This window comes from Suncus etruscus, chromosome 3 (genome assembly GCF_024139225.1).
Source record: "Suncus etruscus isolate mSunEtr1 chromosome 3, mSunEtr1.pri.cur, whole genome shotgun sequence".
Lineage (NCBI taxonomy): Eukaryota > Metazoa > Chordata > Mammalia > Eulipotyphla > Soricidae > Suncus > Suncus etruscus.
Window position 1 is genome coordinate 150,748,864 of NC_064850.1, and position 27,957 is coordinate 150,776,820.

Sequence of the window (27,957 nt, forward strand, 5' to 3'; positions counted from 1 at the left end):
GCATGTTATTATGTGCATGTTAGGCCACTGTGTTATTGTGGCCTAACAGCATTTCTTTTTTATTTTTTTGTGGTCGTACCTGGCAGTATGCCAGGCTGACTTCTGGCTCTAGCTCCTGGTAGGGATTGGGGGACCATATAGGATGCTGTGGACTACATCATGATTAGATGTGAAAGGTAAGTATCCTGCCCATTATACTATCAACAGCATTTTTAAGCCCAACTAGCTTCTGGTTGCCTGCCAAGTACATAGTAGCCAAACTTCACTCTTGTAGTTTTCCAGATGAAAAGCAGCAAGTAGGCTGGGCTGAAAAGGTTCTGGCAGCAGGGCTCAGACACTGCACACCTCTGCTACTCAATCCCGTGTGCAGACAAGAGAGCTTAAGAGGCACAGGCCAGGTCAGTGACAGGGATAGCGATGGCTGAGAAGCCAGAGACAGCCCTTCTGAGTGAAATTAAATCATCATTCTTTATTCAAAATAAATAAGCCCCCTTCTTACAGAAAAATATGGAAAGTGATCGTCTGTCCTGGGCTCTAAAAAAGAAATCTTTCAGAGCACATTTAGCAAAAGAGGGAAAGATTTACAAATTACCAAAACAACATTAGAAACATCAATATACACTGTTTCTTGGAAAAATAAGGACTAATAGGAATCATCCATGTGTAATGATCACAGCTTCAAGATCCCATGTTGCTATGAGGCTCCTTGTACTTCTCAGCAGCTCATACCTTCTAGTGAGAGGCCACAACGCGAGGGGCCCGCGTCGCTGTGCCTTCCCCCCACCCCCTGGGGCTTTCTGCAAATGAACCTGGCCTAGCTATTTGGCAATAGAAAGGTTTCCTTGATATCTGCCTGCTCCAGCATCCCTTTTACCCAGTAACCCTAGATCAATTCCCACAGCAGCTGTATGGCTTCCTGCAAGGCCACACTTCCAGCCTAACAGTCCTGAAGTCTTTAGGTCAGTGCAGGGCAGAGAAGGAAAAGGCCCCCATCCCCCTTCCTTACCCCAAACACACTAACACAGGAAAAGATTCTTATAAGCTCAGCTTCATCATCTGAGAGGCTGAGGCCTCTAGCGGGTCTTCCAGTTCCAGGGCACACTGCTTATAGGTTTCCAGATGTTTCCTCCAGATCTCCACTGGGAATGAGAGAACAGCACAGCTCAGCCTCATGGATGGGCGAGCTCAGTCCCCACAGACCCTGGAATATGGCCGTACCCAAGGCTCCCTCTCCCCCGTTCTCCAAGACTGACTGTGTCACTCACTGTAGTGTGGCTCTTCGGTCCCAGTGGGGGCTGGTGTGGGTGGGCTCAGAGGGGCTGGGGGTGCGGGCAGCTCCTGGTGCACGTTGTCCAGCAGGGCCTGATACTCCTGCCGTGCTGCCATCGTCAGCTCCACCATCCTGTGGAACTGGTCCTGGGCGAGAGAGTCCAGGCATGTCCCCTGAGTACAGGGAAGCAGGGACAGCGAGCTGGGGTATGGCACCACCCCCAGGGCCTGCCCTGCCGCACCTGTGCCCCGTCATAGCTGAAGATGCCCACCACGCTGACGGGGACGGCTTTGTTAAGGCTGCGCCCCAGGTCCTTGCGGTTGAGGGCAAACACGAAGGGGATGCTCTGCTCACAGGCGCAGTCGATGATGGTGTGTAGTGTGTCATCCAGCCCACCTGGTCAGGGCGAAGGACACCACGTCAGAGGCCCCAGGGTCTCCCCAAACACCGAGCCCACCAGCAACGGTCCACACAGTAGTCAGTATTCCCTTGGTCACGTGGAAGGAGTCATCTCTCCACAAAAGACTTTTGCACATGTCGTGAGATATGTCAGCGATGTGGGTCAGGGGCCCTGAGGCTGGGAGAAGCAGAGGCCAATGCTGTACAGTGCTATCTTCTGTATCCCCAGGAGTCCGGGGAGGGGCCAAACAGGAGTGGAGGTGTAACCTCACAATCCAGCCCTGGAAACACACGGGCCACTAAGTAGCTGTAAGCACAGAGCCAGGGGACTGGAGGAGGGAAGATGGGCACAGATGCCACAGGAGCTGTCACATCGTGTGCTCGGTATGGCTAGGTCGAGGTTATCATGAGGAAAGATAAAGGAGGAAAGAAAAAGACATTTACCAAGAAAAGATTCATTGAGAAATTTCGCTGGGAGGCTAAAGCCCAGCTAAAAAATGGCAGCTAAAAGGGCCTCGGTGCTTTTACGAGCCCAATGGGGAAAATGGAGCATCATAAATGCTACAGCTTCCAACAAGTGTGCATAGGGCCTGAGAGAGATAACAACAAGACATAAGGGGCCACAAAGCAATATAGCAGGTTAAGGAACTTGCTTTGCACACAGCTGACCTGGGTTTGAACCCTGGCACCTATTAGCCCCCCCACCAACACCGGAGTATCACTGAGAGTGGCCCAAAAATCAAACAATAACAAAAAATGACTTAAACACCCAGCTGCAAATGGGCATCTGGAAAGAAGACCAAGAGGTCTTCAGCTGAAGAAAGCAAAGAATGGGGTGTAGACACCTCAAGGGGGGTCAGGGAACGCAGAGAGGAAGCAGCCCTGTGAAAAGGAATGCTGGAGCAGAGTTGTGCCACGCCCTGGAACTGTCTCATCAGAGTCAGGCAGTGCCAGAGCAAGATTCCCCCATGATGGAAAAGCTACTCCCACTGCTCTCTGGTCAGGTGTGAACTGCCAATACACAATGCCCACTAGATGCAGAAGCCTTTGGTAACACTCCAGGCAGCCTCCTGCAGAGGCATGATAAGGCCCCCTCAGAGCAACCCTCTCACCCCAAACCCGTTCGGTCGGAAACTTCAGAACCTGGGTGACAAAGGCCCAGCATTGCTGAGAATAACTTGGAGCGTGCGTTCGTTCATTCGTGCATGCATACGTGCGTGCATGCGTGCGTGCGTGCGTGTGTGTGTGTGTGTGTGTGTGTGTGTGTATGTGTGTGTGTGGGGGGGAGAGAGAACAAGCCAAGGATCAAACCCAAGCCTTCCCTACGTTAAGAAAGGTAACTCTACCACAGTGCTACATCCCAGACATGAAGAACCTGTGGACTCCAGCCACATGCCAACTTTCTAGTCAGTTCTCAGAGTGGTCATAGACAAGCAGACAACCATAGGAAATCTCTGAGACTGGAACTACCAGTAACTTCCCAAGAGGGAACAAGGCTTTGCTGGGAGAAGAACTTCAGTCCATCATTATTCTCATAGGTGGGAAGCCCACAGAAAAGGAAGAGCTGCCAGAGAATACTCAGAGACCACAGCAAGAGCTTGGGAAACAGTGGGACAAACAAATCTGTGGGATACTTCTAAGACACAGCAGAAGCTCCTCAATTCCAGAAAGCAGAGTCAAGCGGAGAAGACACAGGTGGCTGTCAGCCTGGGGACAGTGCCAAAAGCACCAACAGAGCAGCAATGGGAAGAGTCAGAACTTGAACTCAAAGAACTAAGCACAACAGCTGGGACAAGGGACAATGTTCCTGAGAGGTGTGAGCCAAGGGAGAGAAAAACAGGAGGTGGATACTGAGTGACCTGAGGACAATGGGGACAGATGGTGGTGATGGTGCACAGGCACTTTGCACATCAAGAGCATATATTTCAGCATGACTGAAACCAATTTAGTTAAATTGTGATCAAACAAATTTTTAAAAAGGCCAAGAGTCAAATGGGTTTGACTCTGGGTTTCCAGAGTCTTCTGGAGGCACTGGGAGGGCATGCTCATGTTGGACAGAAGTGTGACCAGGACACAAAGCAAAACCCCCGGAGGATATGGGAGGACCACCAGAGGCCTGCTGCAGAGGAACGGCACAGTGGGTCAGAGGGGACAGCATGGAGGCCTGATGGAGACAAGACCAACACTACCCGGGGGATGTGCCACCCTGGAGTTCTGGTGCAACCTCTTTTAAGTCAGTGGGGCTTAAAGCAGCTAGGGCAACTGTGAGAAAACTGGTTCACACACAATTAGGGTCCAGAGAAATCGCAGACATGCCTTGAGTCCCCAGACAGGCAGCAGTGAATGGGCAGTGCGGTGCCAGAGTCTAACCTATGCCCTGGAGTGACCAATGCAGGAGACCATGAGAGCGGGGAGAGCAGGGTGGTCTGCCCAGACATTCTATGGCACTTTGTTGTGCACGATCTGATGATGGGGACCAGCTCCCTACCATGCCTGTCCTGGACAGGACCCCTGCCCTTTTAGAGCAGCGGGGCCAATGGCTATAGCTCCAAATACCAAATGGACGTGGAACATGGAATGTGGACAAAGGTCCAATGTGGGGTTGGTCTTGGCTACCATTTGTCACAGAATCTGGGGGGACAGTGGCCCTCAGTCTCAAGACGACTAGTCCTCCCTCCGCAGCTTGGCACTCAACAATGTACAGGGCTGAGACCAGACTGCCTGCCAACACTAGAGGCCAATTACTTTGCTCACAACAATGCCAGGATTGGCTTGGTGCTGAGGCCAGCCCGGGGAAGTATTTTACCTTTGGATTGTATCTTCTCACAGTTCGGAGAGATGATGACACACTTCAACTTTCGGAGCTTCAGGTGTTTCAGGACTTCCCTCAACCCCAAGACCAGTCGGCGCTTAGTCTTAGCCTTGACTGGATCTTTCTGGTACATGCGGTCTTGGAAACGGACCAGCTCTTTCAGCAGCTCAGTCACACAGGCGTCCACTTCTTTACTCAGCATCTGGCTACAGTAGCTGGAAGAAACACGCCTGGTCTGTGCTTCTGCACAGCTCTAAAGCTCTCTGCCCCTTGCACTACCCAAGGAAGCCAGCATGATCAGCCTACGCCAGGCTGACAGGACTTCAGCTGGCTCAATCTGGGCAGATTCCCTGAGGCCACTCTTGCCCCACACTCTTCTCTATCCCATACCTCCTGAACACAAGGAAATGGAGAGAGAGACCTGGAAAAGTGTGTATGTGGACAGGTGCAGACAGACCCTCGAAACTGTCTGGAAATGAAGCCCCATCTAGGAAGCCAAACATGGTCACCCTAGACCACCCACTAGATCACATGAGCACGAGAGATAAGATAGAGTGCTGAGGCGGCAGTGTTGCCATGAGCACATCAGGGAATGAAAGGAAGAGGTTGTTGTCCACCAACCCTACAGTAGCCCTCTTACTCCCTAAATCTCCGGCTGTGAATCTTGGGGTGGCAGGTGGTATCAGGGACTGGTGAAGGTTCAGGTTCCGGAAGAGTCTCTCCTAGCTGCTCCTCAGACTTGCTCTCCACAGATGATTCCACCTCCCCTAGGGTCAGAGAACCAAGACTTAAAACACAGGATTAGTGTGAATAGTACCCACACTGAGGGGCTGTGGACAAGGGTGCCTCATCACACACACACACACACACACACACACGAAATGGTACCAGCCTCATCACACACACACACACATACGCGCGCGCATGCACGCATGGGGAAATGGTACTAACACCCTCCTGCTACCTGCACACTGTGCAGAAGTGACAATTCCGACCTGCACAACCAGCACTGAGTCTGTAGTCCAGATTCCACCTGGACAAAACTTCAAAGCCATCCTGAGAGCTGCAGGAGGGGCAGCTCAGCCTTGACTAGCTACATGTTATTCTGTGGGACCCTACACTGGACCTCTCCAACGTAACTTTCTGTCCCCAGTAAACTAACATGCTTACTTCAATGCATCCACATTCATGTCTGGTACTTCCCGCCACACTCGAGTAAAAGTAGCTGTGCAACAGGGGGTGAGATTCTTTTCATTGTTGTTTTTAACCACATCTGGCAGTGCTTAGTGTCTACTCCTGGCTCTACATGAAGAAATCACTCCTGGCAGGCTCAATGGTTCATATGTGGACAGAAAATGGGTCGGCTGCGTGCAAGGCAAGCACTCTACCCTGTTGTACTATGGCTCTAGACCCAGGTGGTGGAATTCCCTGGGCCACTTCAAGTTGCAAGGACCATCCCTCTCCCATTCCTGCATCAAAAGGGCTTCTCCTGTGTTCCATCTCCAAAACCAGAGGTGGAAACTGCATTCCTGAGGCATGAGGCCAACCCACAACTGGTATAAGGAGTTGGAGGCTGGTACAGCAAAGGGTTCTTGAAGCAACCAATAAAAGCTGGTACCTGTGACGTCAGGCTGGGAGTCGGTGCTCCTACTCTCAGCCTCAAACACCTTGTCACTGCTGATTGCTGGGCTCCCTGTATTTTCCTGGAGACGCTGCTGCATTCTCTCCTGACGTTCCTTCAAAATGATCTTAAAAAGAAACAGTAAACACAGGGGCTGGAAAGGTAGTCCAGCAGATAGGGCGCTTACCTGGTATATAGCCAACCTGGGTTCTATCCTTGTGTGCAGAGCCAGGAGTAAGCCCTAAGCCACTGAGTCTAGCCCCAAAACCAACCAAGCAAGCAAACAAACAAAAGTCAACACAACAGTTAAAATCTCCTCAAAACCAAAAGACTCACAAAGCAGCACTTCATAAAACCAATCTCCTTCAGTCACCTTTTGGGCAACATGCTTGGGTGAACCTTATTTCAACCCTCAGAGATACTCTTGCGCCTGGGTCTCAGCCCTGAAGCAGCACAGAGGCTCCTCAGGACTAGAGCATGGGTAGCTTACAGCAGCCCAGACCACACCAAAGATGGCAGTGGGAAGGCAGGACCCCCAAGCAGGCCATCATCAGAGGCCTAGAGGAGTCAGGAGTTGGACAGGGGAGCATGACCTCCACACCAGGCGCACCTCCCCCTAAGCTGTGTGCACAGGGCCCACCCAGAGACGCAGTGCCTCCCCCAGCCCAGCCAAGGGCATCAGTCAGGCACAGACTGCCATACCCAGAGTTCAGGGCCCTATATACCTTCTTTAGTGAGGTGGGCTTCTTGGCCTTGGGGACCTCCCTCTGCTTCCCCTTCTTCACCAGGGGGGCACTGGAGTCCAGGGGATTGTGTGGGGTCTTCGACTGGTTGGCACGGTGACCCTTCTTGCCTGAGGTGGCCTCTTTGGAGAGGACTGGCACAGCACCGACTAGAACAATGAGTAGATGGTCACATCAGGGATACACAAGGACAGACGCCTTGCCACCCCCATAGAACACCCTCAAGTTCATGTCACAAACTCTTCAGTGTTTCTCCCACAATGACTCTTAAGAGCATTTAGTGTCAGTCAATGAAATGGGGCTAGCAGCACATTCTGGAGCTATGAACAGATCTTTCTCAACTGTAAGGCTTCACTTATGACAGGGACATTCCAGGGGTGTGGAAAGGACTCTCCTAATTATTTCCCAACCATAATCACAGGGACAAACAAGAGAAAGTCAGGGGACCCGCAAAAGGGCAATATTGAGTGCAATCACTAGCTCTGCATCATATCCCATGTGTGGAACCAATTCAAATGCTTTAGAACATCTTGAAGTAAGGCAAGAGATGCAGAAAGACAAGTTGTTGATCTGATAAGAGCCAAGGGTAGGAACTTTGCAGTCTCCCCACTTCTGATTCTACCTTTATTTATTTATTTATTTATTTTTGGTTTTTGGGTCACACCCAGCAGTGCTCAGGGGTTCCTCCTGGCTCTACGCTCAGAAATCGTTGCTGGCAGGCTCAGGGGAACATATGGGATGCCGGGATTCGAACCATCGTCCTTCTGCATGCAAGGCAAATGCCTTACTTCCATCTATCTCTCCAGCCCCCTTTAATTTTTTTTTTTTTTTTTTTTTAGCAAGAAAGCAATAAAACAAAATGGGACCAATACCCTTTCACACTGGAGTAATAGTGCAGCAAGTAGGACCTTAGTTTGCCTAATACATAGTCAACCAGGGTTCAATCCCTGGTATCCCATATGATCTTCCAAGAACTGCCAGGAGTGATTCCTTAGTACAGAGATATGAATAAGTCTTGAGCATCATTGGGTGTGGCCCCCAAACAAAAATTTGGAAAAAAAAATAAAAGCCCATTTTTGACCCACTTCCCAACAACTCTAGGGCCCCACTGCAGAGTTGTGCTGGAAGCTGTATTTTTAGCAGGAAGGTAAATAATGCTACCTGCAGGCTATCCAGCAAATATCACTGAAAGAGAAACACTAGTTTAGAGAATCACTGTCCCTGGTACCCAGCCACATTAGTTCTGAGCTACTCCAGTACTCAGGCACTAAAGTTCAGCCATATTAGTACTCAGCCACTTCAGTGTCCAGCCACATCAGTACCCAGCACAGCACAGCAGTACTCAACCACTCCTTGAGTGTAACTCTAAAACTGTAGCCCCAGGCTCTTACTGTTTGTTTTGTTTTTGTTTTTGGGCTACACTCAATGGTGCTCAGGGATTACTCCAGCTCTGTGATCAGAAATGGCTCTGGGTAGGCTCAGAAGATCTTATGGGATATCAAGGATAGAATCCAGAATGCCAGCCATATGCAAGGCAAACAGCCTACCTGCTGTGCTATCATGCTGCAGGTCTGACTATTCCTATTTTCTTAATGACACAAGCATTTAATTTTGATAAAAATCCAACATTTCTTTTCCTGTTGGATATGAACACATCCAAGAAGTAAATAAGTTTCACTAGAAAGTTAACAGTTCCAGGAGAGTGGCAGAAAGAGATGATTTAAACTCTTTCATTTGAATTACCTTAATTTGAATTTGAACACAGGCCTCAGCAAAGCAGCTTTTCAAAGAAGCTTTGCTGATGACATTTTGTCTGCCATCTCTCCCAGAGGAAGAAGATCCACACAGACTTTGTCCTAGCTTCCTCTTCCCTTCAGGCATCCCTTCTGAGAGATAAAGACCCATCATACTCGATTAGCATTAGATAGGTACTTTTGTCTGTCACAATCTGCCCTTGCTCCCATGTTGACAGTTCAAGAGGCTGGAAGCCCCCTGATCCCATTGTTGCCTTTCTTAGGTCTATCTTGTTTTCTTAATCCTCAAGTGGTCCTGTTCTAGGCCATTAATTCCAGCATTTTCCTTTGTGCTTCCAGTGCCATATATAAAAGAACTATTATCTGAACCAAAGTAATGATGATGATTCATCTTTGCTCTATTTTCTATGATTTGGTCCTATATTTAAGTTGTGGATAACTGGAGTTTTGTTTTGAGTTTGGGGGCCACACCATAGAGGAACTCAGAGTTTACTTACTTCCTGATCTCAGAAATTACTCCTGGCAGGCTCGGGGGACCCTATGGGATGCCAGAAATCGAACCCAGATTGGCCTATTGCAAGGCAAATGCCCTCCTCACTGTGCTATAGCTCCCTCCCCAGGGATTATTTCCTCTGTGCTCAGAAATCATTCCTGCACTAGCCTAGGATGGACCGCAGTTCAATCCCCCAGCATCCTATATGGTCCCCTAAGCCAGGAGTGATTTCTGAGCACATAGCCAGGAGTAACACCTGAGTGTCACCAGTTGTGGCCCCCACCCCCCCCAAAAAAAAATCATGCTGGCAGCCTGAGGGGATCATACGGGATGCTGAGGATCAAATCCAGGTCTGTTGTGTACAAGGCAAATGCCCTACCTACTGTGCCATTGCTCCTGCCCCTTGAGTTAATTTTAATATAAATTGTAAGCTAGGGGAGAGATCCAATTTCTATTTTTAGTATATAGTCATCCAGTTGTCCTAGTACCATTTCTAAGAGACTACTCCCCCTTTTTGTTTGTTTTGGGGTCAGATCTAGTGGTGTTCAGTGCTTACCCTGGCTCTATGCTCTGGAAAACCATAGATGCCAGTGAATGACTGAACCAGGATCAGCTGTGTGCAAGGTAAACACCCTCTCCACTATACTATTGCTCCAGTCCAAGACTGGTCTTATTTTTAAGAGAGGGTCAGGAAGATAGGGTAGTATGTTGGGTTACAAACAGTATAATTTGGGGGCTACTGCTGGCGGAGCCCAAGGGACCATGTGATGCTAGCGGTGGCAGCAGACAAAGCAATCACCACCTCAACCCTGCACTCTTCTCCAGTCTGTGTTCTTTGTTCATTAAATGAACCTTGCACCCTCTGTCAAAGAAACACTGGACAGAGATAAGGATTTACTTTAAAATGCTCAACTTTAGTGCATTGATCTTTGCCTATCCATATTCCTGTACAATGCTGTATTACACAGGAAGTAAAGCTTTTTTTTTTTTTTTTTTGGTTTTTTTTTTTTTTTTTTTGGTTTTTGGGTCACGCCGGGTGGTGATCAGAGGTTACTCCTGGCAGGCTCGAAGGACCAAAATGGATGCTGGGAATCGAACCACCATCAGTCCCAAGTTGGCCACATGCAAGGCAAAGGCCCTACTGCTGTGCTATCTCTCCGGCCCCAGAAGTAAGTTTTGACTCAGAAAACATGCACAAGACAGTCTGCTTGAAGGACGTGTGCAAACATCTCTCACCTGAGAAGACCACAGGTTTGGATGACTGCTTTGCGCTCTGCGAATGCTGCTTCTTCTCCAGTGCTGCCAGCATCCCCCCCAGATCCAGCTGCACCGGAACTTGACTCTTCTTTGTGCTACTTCTAAAACTATTCTAAAAGTAAAATCACCCAGAAGTTTATTATTTTTTTAAACTTTATTTATTGACTGATTGGTTTTTGGGCCACACCCAGCAGTGCTAAGGGGTCACTCCTGGCTCTGCACTCAGAAATCACCCATGGTGGACCATATAGGATGCTGAGAATTGAACTGGGTCCCTCCCAGTTTGGCCGTATGCAAGGCAAATGCCCTACCACTGTGCTATCTCTCTGGCCCTCAGAAGTTTATTTATAATACTAAGTTTTACAAACGGAACTTTTATTACAGAGTCATATATAAACAGGAGAGAAAATGAAACCAACTTAAAGACCTAACAATCTTGAAAGGAAAAAAAAGAACCCAATCATTCCCATATGATCAGCCTATAATACAGCTACTATGATGACCTATCTCTTCTATTAACACTGGGCTTAGATAAAACCACCTGGATTTCTGTCTAGATGACCCTCAGAAAAAATAATGTGTAGCTTCTTGAAGCAAGCATAAACTGTATGAAGTCTACACTGAAGCCTGGGTGTGAAGTCATATGATTCGTTTTAGTCTCTTAGATCATTCTGTCTCCAATTCCCTGAGTCAATTAACTGCTAAGAAAATGTGAGGACATGACCAAAGATTCATGCACATCCCCTTCAGACAAGTCTACTCAGCAGATGTGCACTAAATTTACAAACAAAATTGGATATAGTTTGGGAACTAGAGTGTTAATACAGCAGGGAGGGTGTTTGCCTTGCAACGTCGACCCAGGTTCGATCCTTGGTATCCAATAAGGGCCCCAAGCCTGCCAGAATGATTCCTGAGCACAGAACAGGAGTAAGACTAAGCACATTGGGTATGGACCCAATTTTTTTTTAACTGGATAGTCTCTTAAGATATCTAACTTTCTAAAACAGCTTTAACCTGGGTTTTCAGACTGTATAGGAAGTTGCAGGGGCTTGTGATCTCCTGCTTAAGCACCTTTAGCCTTGTTCATCTTATCCTGACATCAATATTCCAATGGCCATGGGATGAATGCTTGAATGTACCAGAGACTTCCAGACAGGGAGAAGACAGCTACATTAAAGTACAGCATTAACGGCTGATTCAAAATTTCAAATTTTACTTTTTTGTCAGTGTGAAAACAATGAACCATTCCAAAAGGCAAAAGGACAATGACTAAGCAAGATCTGAAATGGCCCAAAGGTGATGAGCCACATTCTCAGCCTGCATCCCAGCGGGGCAAGGGGACAGGAGAATCATCTCCCCTCTCTGACTTGACCAATTAGGGTGAAATCTAGGCAGCTCTATTTTTTCCATTTGTGAGACAAACCCACAAAGGAATATTCTGAATTCTACCTTTTCTTTAAATTCATATTTCATTGGCTATTTGTACTCCCCTTATTTCTGTCCCAAAAAATGGCTGCAATCCTACTCCTAATACAGGAAGGACAGTTTGCTTTTGCTCATACTCAGGAAAGAATATGGACCATTGGTTGCAGTACACAAAGAGGTCTGGAAAATAGACTGTCCATGAATTTAGTTAAGCAAGGAAGCTAAGCCCAAATCAAGTGTGAAAATTACCTGTGGCTGCTGTCTAGACAGAAATTTCCGAGATTCTGCTCTGTCTCTCCTTTCAGATGCAACTGCCAGGTTGGGGAATTCTTCAGAATCCTAGGGAAACCAGATACCCTTCACATCTTCATCAGTCAAAAGAAGCAAATGCCCAAGAGCAAATGTTACTCTGCTTATACTGTTGCTAGACACTCCTGTTAGGATTCAAAGGTCTCACAAAACAGCCCCAAACCTGAAATGGAAGAGCTTGAACATTACTTGAGATCAAACAAGTTCCGATGCCCCAACACTGTGCTCTCCTGCCAAGAGATAGCAAAAGCAGGAGGCTAGTATGTCTGTGGGGCCTACACAACAGTTTTGATCTGCTTTGCTGTGTTCAAGCCCCTAGGCCTCAACCATATTGTCATTAGAGTAATAACAATGCAGAACCAGGAGATGTAAAATTCTGTAATTAATGTCTGTTGACTCCAGGCTAGAAAATGAATAGGCAAGATGACTCTACCTCTTTAATTCATTTTAAAAAATCTTATTTTGGTGGGGCCGGGCGGTGGCGCTAAAGGTAAGGTGCCTGCCTTGCATGCGCTAGCCTAGGACGGACCGCGGTTCGATCCCCCGGTGTCCCATATGGTCCCCCAAGCCAGGAGCAACTTCTGAGCACATAGCCAGGAGTAACCCCTGAGCATTACCGGGTGTGGCCCAAAAACCAAAAAAAAAAAAAAAATCTTATTTTGGGGCAACGGCATGATAGTACAATGGGTAGATTGTTTGCCTCGTACATGGCAGACCCAGTTGAATTTCCAATACCTCATATAATCCCAAGCCCCTCCAGAAGTGATCCCTACAGGGGGCAAAACCAAAAGTAAGCTCTGCGCATTACCAGGTATGACCCAAACACCAAAAAAAAAAAAAAAAAAGTTGTCATTTTTTTTGGTATTTAGGCCACAGTTGGCAGTGCTCAGGGCACAGACTCCAGGGTTCACTCCTGGCAGGCTTCAGATGAGATACCAGGGATTGAACCCGGGTCAGATACATGCAAGGCAAGTGTCCTACCTGCTGTACTATTTATGACTGTTGTGCCCAATTTTTTTTTAAAGAAAGGGCCTGGAGAGATAGCACAGTGACGTTTGCCTTGTAAGCAGCCGATCCAGGACCAAAGGTGGTTGGTTCAAATCCCGGTGTCCCATATGGTTCCCCGTGCCTGCCAGGAGCTATTTCTGAGCAGACAGCCAGGAGTAACCCCTGAGCACTGCTGGGTGTGACCCAAAAAAGCAAAAAAAAAAAAAAAAAAAAAAAATTTTTTTAAAGAAAAAATTAAAGAACACTTAAAATAATAAGAGAATATGAGCCTTCTCAATGGGACCAGACTATGGGCTGAAAATTGGGATATTTTCAGAAGAGAGCTGGGCCAAGCTCCCACCCCCACCCCGCCAGAAAACACAGCAGCCTCGACTCACAACTGGTATCTTCCTGGCAAAAACCCAGCCTGGATCCTCCACCAAGTTCCAAAAGATACTAACTGCCACCATTTCGAATATTCTGGAATCTCAGAAAGGGGTGTGTGTGTGTGCAAGTGTGTGTCCAAAGGGGTGTGTGTATGTGTGTGTGTCCCCTCCACTAAGTTCCAAAAGATATGAATTGCTGCCACTTCTAATATTCTGGAGTTCTCAGAAAGGGGTCAGAGGTATGTGTGTGTACGTGCGCATGTGTGTAGAAGTGTGTGTGTGTGCGTGTGCATGTGTGTAGAGGTGAGTGTGTAGAGGGGTGTGTGTGCGCACGCGTGTGTGCATGTGTGTAGAGGGGTGTGTGTGTGCGCGCGCGTGTGTGCATGTGTGTAGAGGTGTGTGTGTGTAGAGGTAGGTATGTGTGTGTGTGTGTGTGTCCCACTTTAACCTCCAACAAATGACCCAGTTCCTTCACTTAATCTTATCAAACTGCCAAGCCACCAAATTAGTTTCAGATCTATAGATCCTAAGCATCTCAAAATTTTAGTGTCATCCCAGTAAGTATCACAGGGAATCTGATGGGAAAATTATACAGAAATCTACCAAGCTCAGTGAGCCTAAACAGTGACACAGAAGGCTCAACTAACACCAACCACAGCCTAGTAAATTCTTAGACACTGACTTTAGAAACAGATTGAAGAAATAGAACAATGAGGGCCGGGTAGGTGGCGCTGGAGGTAAGGTGTCTGCCTTGCAAGCGCTAGCCAAGGAAGGACCGCGGTTCGATCCCCCGGCGTCCCATATGGTCCCCCCAAGCCAGGGGCGATTTCTGAGCACATAGCCAGGAGTAACCCCTGAGCGTCACAGGGTGTGGCCCAAAAACCAAAAAAAAAAAAAAAAAAAAAAAAAACAGAAATAGAACAATGATCTCAAATTAACCCTTGTTCATCGAAGATTTGACAATTTCATTTGCCTTTGTGTTGTAACAAACAGCATTAAGTAAATTTACTCGTGCCTGCATGGAGGCAGTCTATGATGGTGGGTGGGAAATTGGAGACACTGGTGAAAGAAAGGAAGGTCACATTGATAGAGAGATCAGTGTTTGAACATTTAATTCTTGAAACAACTGTACAATGAACAACTTGGCAAATCACAATGTTATAATAAAACATATTTTGGGGGGGGTCACAGTTCAGGGGTTACTCCTGGCTCTATGCTCAGAAATCGCCCCTGGCAGGCACGGGGGACCATATGGGATGCCGGGATTTGAACCACTGTCCTTCTACATGGAAGGCAAATGCCTTACCTCCATGCTATCTCGCTGGCCCCATAATAAAGCATTTAAAAAAAAAAATCTATAGACCAGAACCAGAGCAATAGCACAGCCGTAGGGTGTTTGCCTTGCACGTGGCCAATCCAGGACAGACCTTGGTTCTATTCCTGGCATCTCATTTGGTCCTCTGAGCCAGGAGTGATTTCTGAGCACACAGCCAAGAGTAACTCCTGAGCATCACCTGGTGTGGCCCAACCCCCCACCCCAAATCTATACACCACTTTGGCAAGCTTATATGACATGTGCCTGCAATGCCCACAAAGATCTTTGTCACACTAGATTTTATTTTGAGGGTAAGTTCATAATGCTAAATGAGTTGGAGAGAAGGAACCCCCACAAAAGCCAGCATGCTAAAGCAAAGGGACTGACCAAGGGATGTTGCAGGGTAAAGCATGTGTACATGACTGAACAGATCTCATGCCTCCCAGGGGTCTTCAAACTATGGCCCGCGGGCCACATATTGTATTTATTCCCATTTTGTTTCTTCACTTCTAAATAAGATATATGCAGTGTGCATAGAAATTTGTTCATAATTTTTGTTTTTACTATAATCTGGCCCTCCAACAGTCTGAAGGACAGTGAACTAGCCCCCTGTTTAAAAAGTTTGAGGACCCCTGCCTCAGACCAGCCAGTTAGCCAGTGCCCAAGAGATGCCTGCTCTAAACTGCTCAGGCATCCAACATGAACAACTGAAGAAACAGGAGACAACTGTGAGAGTATCATGAAAATGATGGAGAAAGAAAATGCGACACAGTCTCACTTAGGTGAGACCTATTTGTCTATCACAAGTAACCCCCTTCATGACTGTGTACAAAATGAGTAATAAACAGAATGTACCTCAATCCTTGGTGGCTCTTGAACTGTCGGGATATCATAATCCATTTTCAATTTTTCTTTCTTTTTCTTATTTTTTCTTGAGGCTTCATTTTGCTCAGGAATTCCTCCTCGTGCTGTTTTAGACTGGAACAAAAACCAGCAAAGGGCTTGAGTTTTCAGAACACACAAAGGGCCATTTACTCCCTGGACTGGGTAAAACCAAGACACCAAGCTGTACAACTACAAAGCAATTCAATCAGAGCTCAGCTCCCAATTCCCTGTTTTCCAAAGAGGCAGATTCAGGCAGAAAAAAAAAAAAAACTCTGAAGAGAAAAAAAAAAAAAATGGTTAAAAGAGCTGCTAGGTAGATCTAGATTCATCTTAGTTTCCTGTTAATGACATACTTCCCTCCTTCCGCCCTGAGCTCACCATTCCTGAATGCTGACCTGAAATCCTCACAGAGCCTTGAAACCGACCTAAAAAGGAAGCCTGGTCTCCCAACAGTCATTCTTCTATTAGACCCTAGGTTTTCTCAGTCCTCACACACATATTCAAGCCAACCTCAGCACTTGGCACCCACCTGAATCTCCTCTGCTCCCCTCACCCCATCTCACCTATCTCTGACCTTGTTTCCAAGCAGACCTAGACCTGGAAGTGATTGATCTCTCATAAGGAAGAAAACAGCAAGCTCCAGGGTACCTCAAAAGAACACCTAGAAAAACCAACCCCACACTTGAGACGCTCGTGTAATATGCACCCATGACTCCAGTTAGAGGGGGAAATAAGGGAGGCATCAAGACCAAACAGGTGCAGGACTACTAAGTAGTGGGTTAGATACAGAGGGGACCACATATTCTAGCCTCCCTGGGGTGAGGGAAAAGGAAAAGGGAGGTAGGACAGAAATGGAGGGGTAGGGAGGACAATTTGGCGATGGGAATCCCCCCTGATTTTATGTAAATATGTACCTAAAATATTATTGTCAACAATATGTAAGCCACTATGATCAAAATAAAAATTTATATTTAAAAAAAAAATCCAGCTGTCTGTCTTAAAAGAATTCAGGAGCCCGAGGTGGTGGTTCATACCATCCTGGATGGGAACCAAAGGAAGAGACCCCCCATTTCCGAGTTAGAGCTTTGAAAGCATCACCTTTGGCCCTTTTGTAATAGAAGGTCACAGCAAAAACAAGTGTCTGAGGGGAAAACACAAGATGGCCAGCACTGGTATCTAGGAAAAAACAAGACATAGACACTTCCAGTGTCAGGGGAGAACAAAACAAGATCACCATCAGTGTAGGAGGAGAGAACATAGCATGACTGGCAACAGTGTCTGAGGGGAGAACAGGGCACAGTCACCATAGATGTCTGAGGAGAGTTAACCCATCATGGTTGCTATTACTTAGAGCCAAATACAAAGTCATAAGGTTCCTGGTGACAGCACTTTCCTTTCAAAACTCTTGAACTTCGCTAAATTAATAGGAATCTTTCTTCTTTTGCTCAAAATCATGTTTCTAAAAAAAATTTTTTTAATTTTAAAAAATTAAAAAAAAAAATTAGTGAACTGACCAGGTGGCCACAGTGTTAAGTTCAACCCATGAGCCTCCAAGAGACCCATATCAATTCCATGCAGCTCACCATTTAACACATTCCTTCAGGTGACCAGCTGAGAATTCATGTTTGTATCTGTCCATCTGTGACAATGTGAGATGCTAAGAGAACCCATGTAACTCAGAAAGAGAGGCAGGCAGCCATGGCCCTGCAATCCATAACAATACATGCACAATGTCACCTTAGAGTAAAATCTAAACCAGGAAAGGAAAGCCTCTTCCAGAAATAAATGTAGGAATCACTATAAACAGCAGCTTAAATTGAATTGAATGGAAGACATCGATTCTAACATAGAATTTACAGTAAGCAAGTAAGTTGCAATAACCAAGAACAGAGATACAGACTAGCTGATAGGAAAATGAAGGTTTTGTTACCATTATCCTAGTAGGTAAAAGCAATCAAGACCAAAGACTGTGGAGGAATGTAGCAAGTTTACCAAAGACAACATCTCTTCTATAAAGACTTCACATCCACTCACAAACACTTTAATGTGGGAGGTCTAAACATGCTCAAATCACGTATAAAAGTCATCACTTGTTTCTGATCCCATTTGCCAATTATTCTTCGAAATCCAAGTACAATCAGCTCAGATTCAAAACACAGTAAAAAAAGGAAACACTGTTAGAAGCTGAGTAAATACATGCCTCAGCCCTTTTTAGTAGCCTGGCTTTGTAGTTTTCTGACTTACGAGGGTAGAGCACCCAGGGCTTGGCCGACCCACCTGCAAGCTCATGGGTGTACCCCCGGATGGCTCAATTCTCCCACATACCTGACCAGGCCCAGAAAGCATCATACATCTGCTAAGGAAATAAATCCTCTTCCAGCAGAAACTCAGCCTTCATCATGACTGCTCTGTAGCCCCTACTAGAAGCAGCAGGGGACAGGCCAGAGAAGTTCCATCTCCATTGAGACATGTACCGTAAGCTCTACACTCCTCATGGCTCCTTCTCTGTCCTTCCACTGGAACTTGTCCTACCTCATCCCTGAAAAGAACTATCAAAAAGTATGCTGGCAATTACTAACCCAATGTTTCTTCCTAGAAGTCTCAAGTCAAAGGATGGACTAGAATTCTGTATCTTGAAGCTGAAATCTAGTATTTAAACCACCAGGCAGTAAACTAGGTATATTCCTTACAATCCCTTTTGCCAATTCGCGGCATCATTTCAGGATGACACCAAAAGCCTTGAGGAATTGCACATTTACACAATGCCGCTGGAATTACTATGATTTGATTCTTATCTCCCCTCTAGTGAGAAAGGTGTGGGTAGAATGTCATATGAGAAGCAGGGAACTCACAAGTGAGCAGTTAGTTTACAAGAGCACCTTTAGCTCTGAGCCACCAATGCCTGTTTAATATCAGATACAAAGGGGCAGAGTGGACTATTATTTCAGAATATATGGACCAGTTACCACAGTCATTGTGCAAATAGTTCCAACAGCAGAGCAGGGGATGCAGGTACACGATGAGAAACCTACCCACCCTGAGTCGCACAGAACATTTTTGGAAGGGATGTGCCCAAGAAAGCAGCAACACCAGGACCATCCACTCACCTCTGGTGCTACAGAGGCAGGCTTCCCCACTTCTCTTGGGGGAGAGGCAACATGCGCAGGCCCCCACCGGGGTTGCCTTGGAACCTCTGATCGCTCACTGTTCTCAGGACCTGGCAGCTCAGGAAAATCCAACCTGGTAAATTCAAACTCGGATTTGGAGGCAGGCCCATTGTTCTCAACGACTCTGGACTTCCGGTCTGTTCTTCTGTGATATCCATCTAGAGTCATAAAATTACAGGCAGACCTAAGCACATAGCCTGATGAGTCACACTTCATTCCAGAGTAAGTTCGTGGGCTATTAATGTAACAATGCTCTACTGTCCAGATATGGCCACCCCCACTAACATCATTGGTATTATCCTTGGGACAGTATAAAACAGAAATGAACCGGAACTACTGATCATTCTGCTTGAACCACCAGTAGAAAAGGCAAAACATAATCAAGTTGGAGAAATAGAAACCCTTAACCTTGTGTAGCTGGAGATTTTTGTTATTCTTTATATTTTGTTAGTTTACAATTTGTGTAGTTTTATTTGGTTTGGGGGAGGGAGTTGGAACCACATCTGGCAGTGCTCTAGGGATATTCCAATCTCTGTATTTAGGTGTAAGCCTTGGTGACAGAGCTCTGGGAACCAGACAGTCTGGAGGAATCAAACCAGGGTCCTGGCTGCAGCAGCAACATACAATAAAGTACCTTTCTTTTCTTTTTTCTTTCTCTCTCTCTCTCTCTCTCTCTCTCTCTCTCTCTCTCTCTCTCTCTCTCTCTCTCTCTCTCTCTCTCCTCTCTCTCTCTCTCCTCTCTCTCTCTCTCCTCTCTCTCCTCTCTCTCTCCTCTCTCTCTCTCTCTCTCTCTCTCTCTCTCTCTCTCTCTCTCACCACTGTCTTACAATCCTCTTCAATAAATTTCATGTAAGTTACTAAGGGACAAATGAAGGAAAACAAGAATTAAGCATAGAACCTACTTCCAATTCGACTTCTTCAGATGCAGAGCAACGATGATATAGGTGATAAAACCATACAGCCTGCTTTTAACTGAGGTCAGACCTATTACAGTTAATCCTTTAATGCTTTCTTTTTATGTTTCCATGTACCAAATGGGTTATCAGTAGTCAGTGCAAAATGAAAAAGTCATACGTAAACTAATATCAATATATATGAAAGCATTAGCATAAATGTTAACACACACATATCTATTTGTAATGTTTTTGGTTTTTAAGCCACACCTTTCAATGCTCAGAACTTACTCCTGGCAGGACTTGGGGGACTAGATGGTGCCCTAAGGATTGAGCCTCAATCAGCTGAGTACAAGGCAAATCCCTACCCACTATACTATCTTTCTGGCCCCAATAATATAAATATTCACAAAATATTTACATAAGTAAAATAGTATAAAGGTTTAAGTCACTATATAAATAGGCAATATCTGTGGTCAAGTAAGTACAGGAATTGGAAATTTTCTTTCTTTTTTTTTTTTTTTTTTTTTTTGGTTTTTGGGCCACACCCTGTGACGCTCAGGGGTTACTCCTGGCTATGCGCTCAGAAGTTGCTCCTGGCTTCTTGGGGGACCATATGGGACGCCGGGGGATCGAACCGCGGTCCGTCCTAGGCTAGCAGGCAAGGCAGGCACCTTACCTCCAGCGCCACCGCCCGGCCCCCGAATTGGAAATTTTCAACAAAGAATAAGACACCAGGGAGAATCACTAGCTGTCCACTGTAGACTGGAAGGAGAATTTTCAAGTTTAGAAAAGATGTGACGTTGAAACAAAAGAAAATGGTGTCCATGAGAAGTGACACTAGCCCAGGGTGGACAGTATTTAAGGAGGGATTCAAACTGAAACAGACATCGACTTCCTACCTATTAGGAATCTATTATTACAGACATGATTCCAGGAAGAACAGAGTCACACACAGTACACAGGCACATGATGATGTGCTTTTTTTTTGGTTTTTTGGGCCACACCGTTTGATGCTCAGGGGTTACTCCTGGCTAAGCACTCAGAAATTGCCCCTGGCTTGGAGGACCATATGGGATGCCGGGGGATCGAACCACGGTCCTTCCTTGGCTAGCGCTTGCAAGGCAGGCACCTTACCTCTAGCGCCACCTCGCCGGCCCCCGAAGATGTGCTTTTAAGGACATGTTTGGAGGTGACTTGTAATCTACCAGCTAAAGGAACACCATCACACAAGTTCTTGCATAACACACAGAATCCTGAGCTAAGGACATGTCGACAGGGCCCACACAGCATTGCATCCCCAGGAAGAGGCCTGCAGGCTCCTGAGAGCCTGGGTATCAGCTCTTCTTCAGGAACCAGCCAGGTCTACAGGGTTCCGACAGCTTTGTTCTTTTTACCTGATTTCAGACTACTCTCAGCATGCATGGACACGGGCTGGGAGCCCTTCGCTGATTTTACATCAGATGACACAGTCCCATCAACCTTCTTACTGTCAAACTTTTGTTCATCATACGTTTTCTTCTGCAGGACAGATTTAAAAGTAACAATTCAGAAAACTCAAAGAAGGTTTAAAATGGCAAATTCATGAAGTAATCGCCACTCACCTTTGAATTTTCAAGGCTAAATCAAATGGACTCTTTACTACCAAAAAAAAAATAATAATGATAAAGCAGGCTTAACTGCATGCAAAAATAACTGGTTCTTTACCTTTCCTTTTTAATTTTTGCTTGTTTATTTTTGTTTTCTGCTCCACAACTGACTGCTCAGGGCTTATTCCTGGTCAGCTTAGAGTGCCTTATGAGATGCCAGGATCTAATCCATGTTAGTCACGTTCAAGGCAAGCTCCCTACCCACTGTACTATCTCATCAGCCCCTGTTCTTTATATTTTCAAAAGTAAAGTAACGAAACCACAGGAGTGACTTACCTTAAACAAGACTTTGGAGTCTTGTGAAGGCAGACAACGGTGGTCATGGTGTGGCTTCACCGTTTGGAAACCTCGGTAACAACTAGGCTGGCTGTAGTCATACTGCGAGTGGGGCACTGGGGCATTTTGTGCAGATTCAAGGGCGTAGGGATGAAGTGCAATCTCAGAAGACAAATACTGAGGTGGCAAAGTTGAAGCTTCAAATGTCACCTCTTCTGCATAAACTTTCTGTCTAGATAAAAATGGGTTACTTTTAGTTTCAGAATACACACCTCCAGTCAAGAAATACCATAATCAGGGCCCGGAGAGATAGCACAGCAGTGTTTGCCTAGCAAGCAGCCAATCCAGGATCAAAGGTGGTTGGTTCGAATCCCAGTGTCCCATATGGTCCCCCGTGCCTGCCAGGAGCTATTTCTCAGGAGACAGCCAGGAGTAGCCCCTAAGCACCGCCGGGTGTGGCCCAAAAACAAAAACAAAAACAACAACAAAAAAAAAAGAAATACAATAATCAACTCTGAAAAACTGTAATAATCTACTGTAAGGCTTTTCATTTTTAAGATCAATCACGTTAGTATCAAAACACATTAGAATCAAAATACCTTGAATTAAAAGCCAAACAAGAACTAGAGAAAATCCATTGGCCTTTGCATGCAGGCACAGAAGAGACTCAGAACTACCTCATGATCCCCTGAGCACCATGATGGAGACTGGTATCCAAGCATTGCTGAGGAAGAGCCCAACTAAAACCTAAAGAAACCAAAACATTCTTTGCATTCAAGGAGGCCTGGTTGATCCCCATTACTACATGGTCTCAGAGGGAACTCTCTGAACATAGGATTAGGAGTAGCCCTAGATCATCATTGGATGGGGTCCCCAAAAGTTAAAACAAATAGAATATAAAATAAAACCCCAGGGAACTTCTTTCTTGACTTGCAGAGATACAGGCTGCCCTGGGAACCCTAATCTCTACTTATTTATGCCCAAGAATCCTCTATGACCTGGATATCTCCCCACGTTGCCTTCTCCTGCCCCATCTGTCATTCTGAATCCTACCCCATCTCCAAGTTCTGTTCACTGACAGTATGTGCAAATCAAAACCGTTGCCACCTCCAGGAGGCTCACAGATGCCCAAACTAAGCATTCAAGGCCCATCATCATACTCCCTCCTGCCTCTGTTCTCTCTTTTCAGTGCCTGAAATCTAGAAGTCAATGCCTTCATTCAAATCCCTCTCTCTAAAAATCTAATCTGTGCCTAGGAGATAAAATATGATCAACCCACTCAAATCACCACCCAAAGCATCCTCAATTTGTCAGCTACCCAAATTGGCTTTTAACTGGTTGGCAACCTCCCTGACAACCAGCCCTTATGTTCTCCTTCTGCCTCAGATCAAATACATCTTACATCAGGTCCCATCAAGTCAGGACCTATCCAGGCTTAAATCCTTTTACCCACCAAGTCAACCTAAGTTCTGCAAAGTACAGCCACACTTGGTGAGGACTGCTAGTTCCTTCTCATCATTGCTTTACGTTAACATAATATGTCTCTGTTGTGAAATTTCCTGAGATTATAACATGCGGAAAATGTTCAGCAAACTTGCCCACAACAGCTTTGAGGATCAGTTTTGGGAAATACTAACGAACTCAGGGCAGAGAACTAAATACTAATTCTGGCTCTAGTGCTACTATACGGACTAATTCTGGGCAAACAATCCTAGCCTCCTGTATGAGAATATAACATCACACCCGCGCCAACCTCAAAGGGTCCTGACAATGGACAAAATGTGCCAGATTTCCTGGACTAGTTCTCGGCCTCTATAAACATCTTTCAAAAAGTCAAAGCAGGGGCCGGAAGGATAGTACAGTGGTGTTTGCCTTGCAAGCAGCCGTTACAGGACCTAAGGTGGTTGGTTCAAATCCCGGCGTCCCATATGGTCCCCCGTGCCTGCCAGGAGCTATTTCTGAGCAGATAGCCAGGAGTAACCCCTGAACACTGCCGGGTGTGACCAAAAAACAAAACAAAACAAAAAGTCAAAGCAGGGGGCCTAAGAAAGACAGTACAGTGGGTAAGTTGCTTACCTAGCACATGGCCAGTCTAAATTTAATACCCTGCATCCCATCACCCTAAGCCCGCCAAAAGTGATCCCTGAGTACAGTAACATCAAGCACCACTTGTGTGGCCCCCACAGCAAAATAAAGTCAAAGCAGGGCCCAGAGAGAGAATACAGAGGTTAAGGCAAGCAGTTGACCCACCTCATATGGGCCCCCAAGCCCCACTAAAGGTAAGCCCTAAGCACCGAACAAAAAGGCAAAAAACAGCAAAAAAAAAAAAAAAAAAAAAAAAAAGTAAGGAATTACAATTACTCTTAGTTCAGGGGTAACAATGCTTGCCACTGTGGAAGATTATACAACCCCCAAGAGATAATACCAGGATTAAAATGATCATTCTGGACAACTGGGAACTAAAAGGAAATGAAGTGATATACAAGATATCCCATTAGCAATAGTGCTGCAAACCATAGTATCTAAAAGGTAAAATAAGAAAGAGAAGAAAAGTATCTGTCATAGAGGCAAGTTGGAAGAGGGAGTGGAGAGGTGGAAGCATAATTGGTGGCAGGAAATATGCACTGGTGAAGGGATGTGTGCTAGAACACTGCATGACTAAAACTCCAACAATGAACAACTTTGACTCTATTTCATGGTGATATAATAAAATTTAACTTTATTAAATTACAAATACAGAGGTTAAGACACATGCCTTGGGTACTTGATTTGTCCTGAGCACAACAGGTCCTCAGAGGACTGATGGGCACTGCAAGGCCCGAGCAGAACTGTCAACTGAACCACTGGCCCAGATGGACAAAAGATCATAGGAGTTGTCTTTGAGTCCCTGAGCACTTTTGGGAGCACTCTCCCCCAAAATGCTTGGCATAGCTACTCTAGGTAACTGGAATGTCACCTGGCAGATCTTAAGAGTCTCTGACACTAAGTAAAGATATATTTTCTTAACTATTTAAAATAGGTTCCCAACTCAAACAAGGCCCAGCCAACTGCCTTTTTGAAATGAAATTATGGTAGATGGGGCCAGAGCAGTGAGTAGGGCATTTGTCTTGCATACGATCATCCCGCGTTCTATCCCCACCATTCCATATGGTTTCCTGGGCTTGCCAGGAGTGATTCCCGAATGCTGAGCCAGGATTAACCCCTGACCACTGCCAGATGTGGTCTAGAAACAAATTAAAGAGAGAAATTAAGGTGGAAAACGTGGGTTATTTCTACCAAAGGCCTTCAGAACAAACAGTAAAACTTCAACTCTGGTTAAAAAATATATATACTTTTTGGGGCCCAGGATGTAGTTCAGTGGCAAAGTACTTGCCCTGCATGTGTGAGTCCCTAGGGTCAACCCCAAGGAAACAGAAGCTTTCAATATGTCCTAAATATGCCATACAACTCCACTTTCATTCTTACCGATTTTAATCTTGTTACTATAAATTTAGGATTTGAGTAAAGTGCAAACTATTTTCAATCACACTAGGCAGGCACAAAAGGAGAAGTTAAGGGTGAAGAGGCACATGGGACATGACCAAGAAACAAATTTGGCCTGTATCATGGCAATATAGACAGGATACATAGAAACATAGACCTAAAGATAATGCATCCCCTCAAAATAAATCTGCAGGTAATTCAAACAATTCTGTGACAGCTTTAACACTTTTTTTCCCCTCTAAATTCTACTAACAAAAATTTAAAGGGCAATATAAGCTTTGTTTTAACTCAAATTTATAACCATGATGTGGTTCATGGGTTCAGATCTAGACTTACCTCATAAGACATTATAAAATGAAGTGGTCAAATGCAAAACTCAGCATTTGCTAAAAAAAACTACCCATTCAAAGAGTCAGCAAGTATTTACAGGCGGCCCCTCCTTGAGCAAGAATTTAAATGTGTGTGTGTGTGTGTGTGTGTGTGTGTGTGTGTGTGTGTGTTAAATTCTAGAGACATAACGCTTCACTACTGAGTTTTATCACCATGCCTAAGCAAAAAATTAAATGTTAATCATAAAACTGAAGGATATGTTTATCTGACCATTTCTTGGCCCCGGATTCTCCACTCCTCCCCATCTTCCATTTAATATCCCAATAGATGCATATGGTTTTAAACAGTATTTGCAAAAAACTAAGCTCGAAGGGATTATTCTAGCTAAAATAGGTAAGGACGCAAAAGACAATTGCAGAGTGGTTTCGCTCGTATGTGGAATATATATGTCATATATGTGTATATATAATAAATATAAGTCACTAACCCAAACACACTAGCCAGAAACAAAACGCCTAGACTTAGTGAAAACTATGGCAGTTACCAAAGAGAACAGAGGGGCAGTAGTTGGGAGATATAGGCAAAGGTGTCTTTTTGGTGTTAGGTATGGTAACACTTAAAGACACAGATAGAGCTTTAAGGTTAAACCTCTGAAATTTAATGTTTTCTTAAGGCAATTATGATTATCAACAATAGAGCACTTGCCTTGCAAGTTTGAGGTCCTTGATTCTGTCAGTCACCCCAAAGAAACCAAAAAATAAAGAGGCCCAGGAAGAAAGCTCAAAGGCTGGAACTCATGCTTTGTAATGTATTAGGCCCTGAGTTAGATCTCAAACGTTGGCCTGTCCTTAGGTCCTCCTCGCTCTGATAGGGGCTGTCCTGATGGCCCATCCCTCCAGTTCACAGAGTCAGACTGAGGACAGCCAGTTGCTCTGGGAACTTTCATGTGTTTGTGGTTGCAAGCCAAGAAACAGAGCTCCCAGAAAAGGCAAAAGTGTTTATAATACATACCCTGGCACCGGTAGTTCCTGAACACACGGGTAGTAGGTGGCAGCACCACTAGGGAACACTGGAGCTTCTGAAGACTCCCGCCATGACACACCCAGCCCCACAAATTTAGGGACAAATGGTTTGACGTCTGCTGACAATTTGACGCCCTGAACAGAGGGAAAAAAGGGGTGTTTTGGAGATACACATTTTGGGGTCTACTAATGTGAACATACCAAAAGCAAACACAAAAAACAAAAAAACCCACATAATGTATTTCCAGCAACCTGGAAAAGGATCCAGGGCTGTTGTTCAAAAATGTTTGCCTGCTAAAGGATTCCTTGCTATTTTTCCCTCTAAGGGCTTTTACTTTTCCTTGAAAGAATAGTTTCATAAAATATTAACGTAAAGTAAAATTCAAAACCAGAGTATATGGTCAGGGCGATGAATGACATTCCGAAGCCTGCTTTCCCTTGGAATATAGTAGTTTTGCCTATACTGGGAGTGAGTTAGCAAAGTCGCCACTAAACTTGGGCCAGGTAACTGGATATAGGGGAGCCACCGCACTTGCTCTTCCCAAGACCTGTTTTAGTCGTGCACCTAGTTTACACACCGACACTCCCAGTTTCTTGAAAACCTGAGAGTGGTTTTAAAAAGTTCGCCTAAAGGTACACTGAGAAACACAACTGCTGGCACTCACATCCATGTGCAAAGCTCAACTTCCTGCACGCACCTTCAGAGTGTATGGAAAGCGTTAGGAAACCATGTGTTTTGCAACGAGTCACTGAGAGCTATCATTTAGAGGGCGACAGCGCCCCGAGCCCAAGGGAGCTGGTTTGCAAAACCTCTCTCCGACTTGTACTTTGTGTGCACCCACAGATCTGAGCCGGGCTCTCCCGTGCCGGGGCCGGGCGCGCAGAGCGGCTCGCTGGAGAGAGCGTCCCTCCGCGGCAGGGCCCCGCGCATCCAGCGGCTGTCCAGGCCCTGGGGCCGCGCCCAGCCCCGCCGCCCTACTCACTTCGCCCGGGGACTTCCGCGGCCCCGCCGACGCCATGGCGAGCGGCCCCGAGGAGGCCCAAGCGGAGAGCCAGCCCAGCAGCGACCGGCGACGGGCCGCCAGGCTCCGAGCGGCAGCCGCGGCCGATTCCGCCTTCCGCTCGGCCGCCAGGAAAGACGGCACAAAAGCGCGACCGCCACGCCCACTTCCGGCGGAAATGAGCCCGGCAGCCTCTAGGAGCTTCTTGGTGGGTCTCGCCTGGCTGCGTGGTGTGGTGTGGTGTGGCCAGATGTACCCCCGTTGGCGCCAAGATTGCAGCGCAGAGTGGGATCGCCGTCCGGAGACGGTGTGAACGCTCGAGCAAGAAGCCTGGAAGTGTTCGCTGCGTAGTTCAACCAGACCAGGGGCTCAGCCTTCCAGAAAATTTGCCCAACTACATGCTTACCAATTGTTATGCAAGAGCCTACTAGACTAAATAGCAATCTTACCACCACCTTACATGTGGATTAACTTAATCAG

At 46.0% G+C, this 27,957-nt stretch overlaps 1 protein-coding gene across 1 annotated transcript; it reads right to left on the reverse strand.

The window, feature by feature from the left end:
- Positions 1-449: 449 nt before the first annotated feature.
- Positions 450-27,603, reverse strand: SECISBP2 (SECIS binding protein 2). The gene is made up of 15 exons (XM_049769557.1): positions 27,460-27,603; positions 26,466-26,611; positions 21,642-21,873; positions 21,114-21,237; positions 18,764-18,981; positions 15,627-15,749; positions 12,024-12,113; positions 10,329-10,461; positions 6,828-6,994; positions 6,100-6,229; positions 5,122-5,248; positions 4,476-4,696; positions 1,512-1,666; positions 1,266-1,416; positions 450-1,139 (listed from the first exon to the last, which is right to left on the reverse strand). Exons 1-15 carry the CDS (start codon positions 27,493-27,495, stop codon positions 1,036-1,038), a joined length of 2,157 nt encoding a protein of 718 aa, XP_049625514.1. The 5' UTR covers positions 27,496-27,603; the 3' UTR covers positions 450-1,035.
- Between the last annotated feature and the right edge of the window lie 354 nt (positions 27,604-27,957).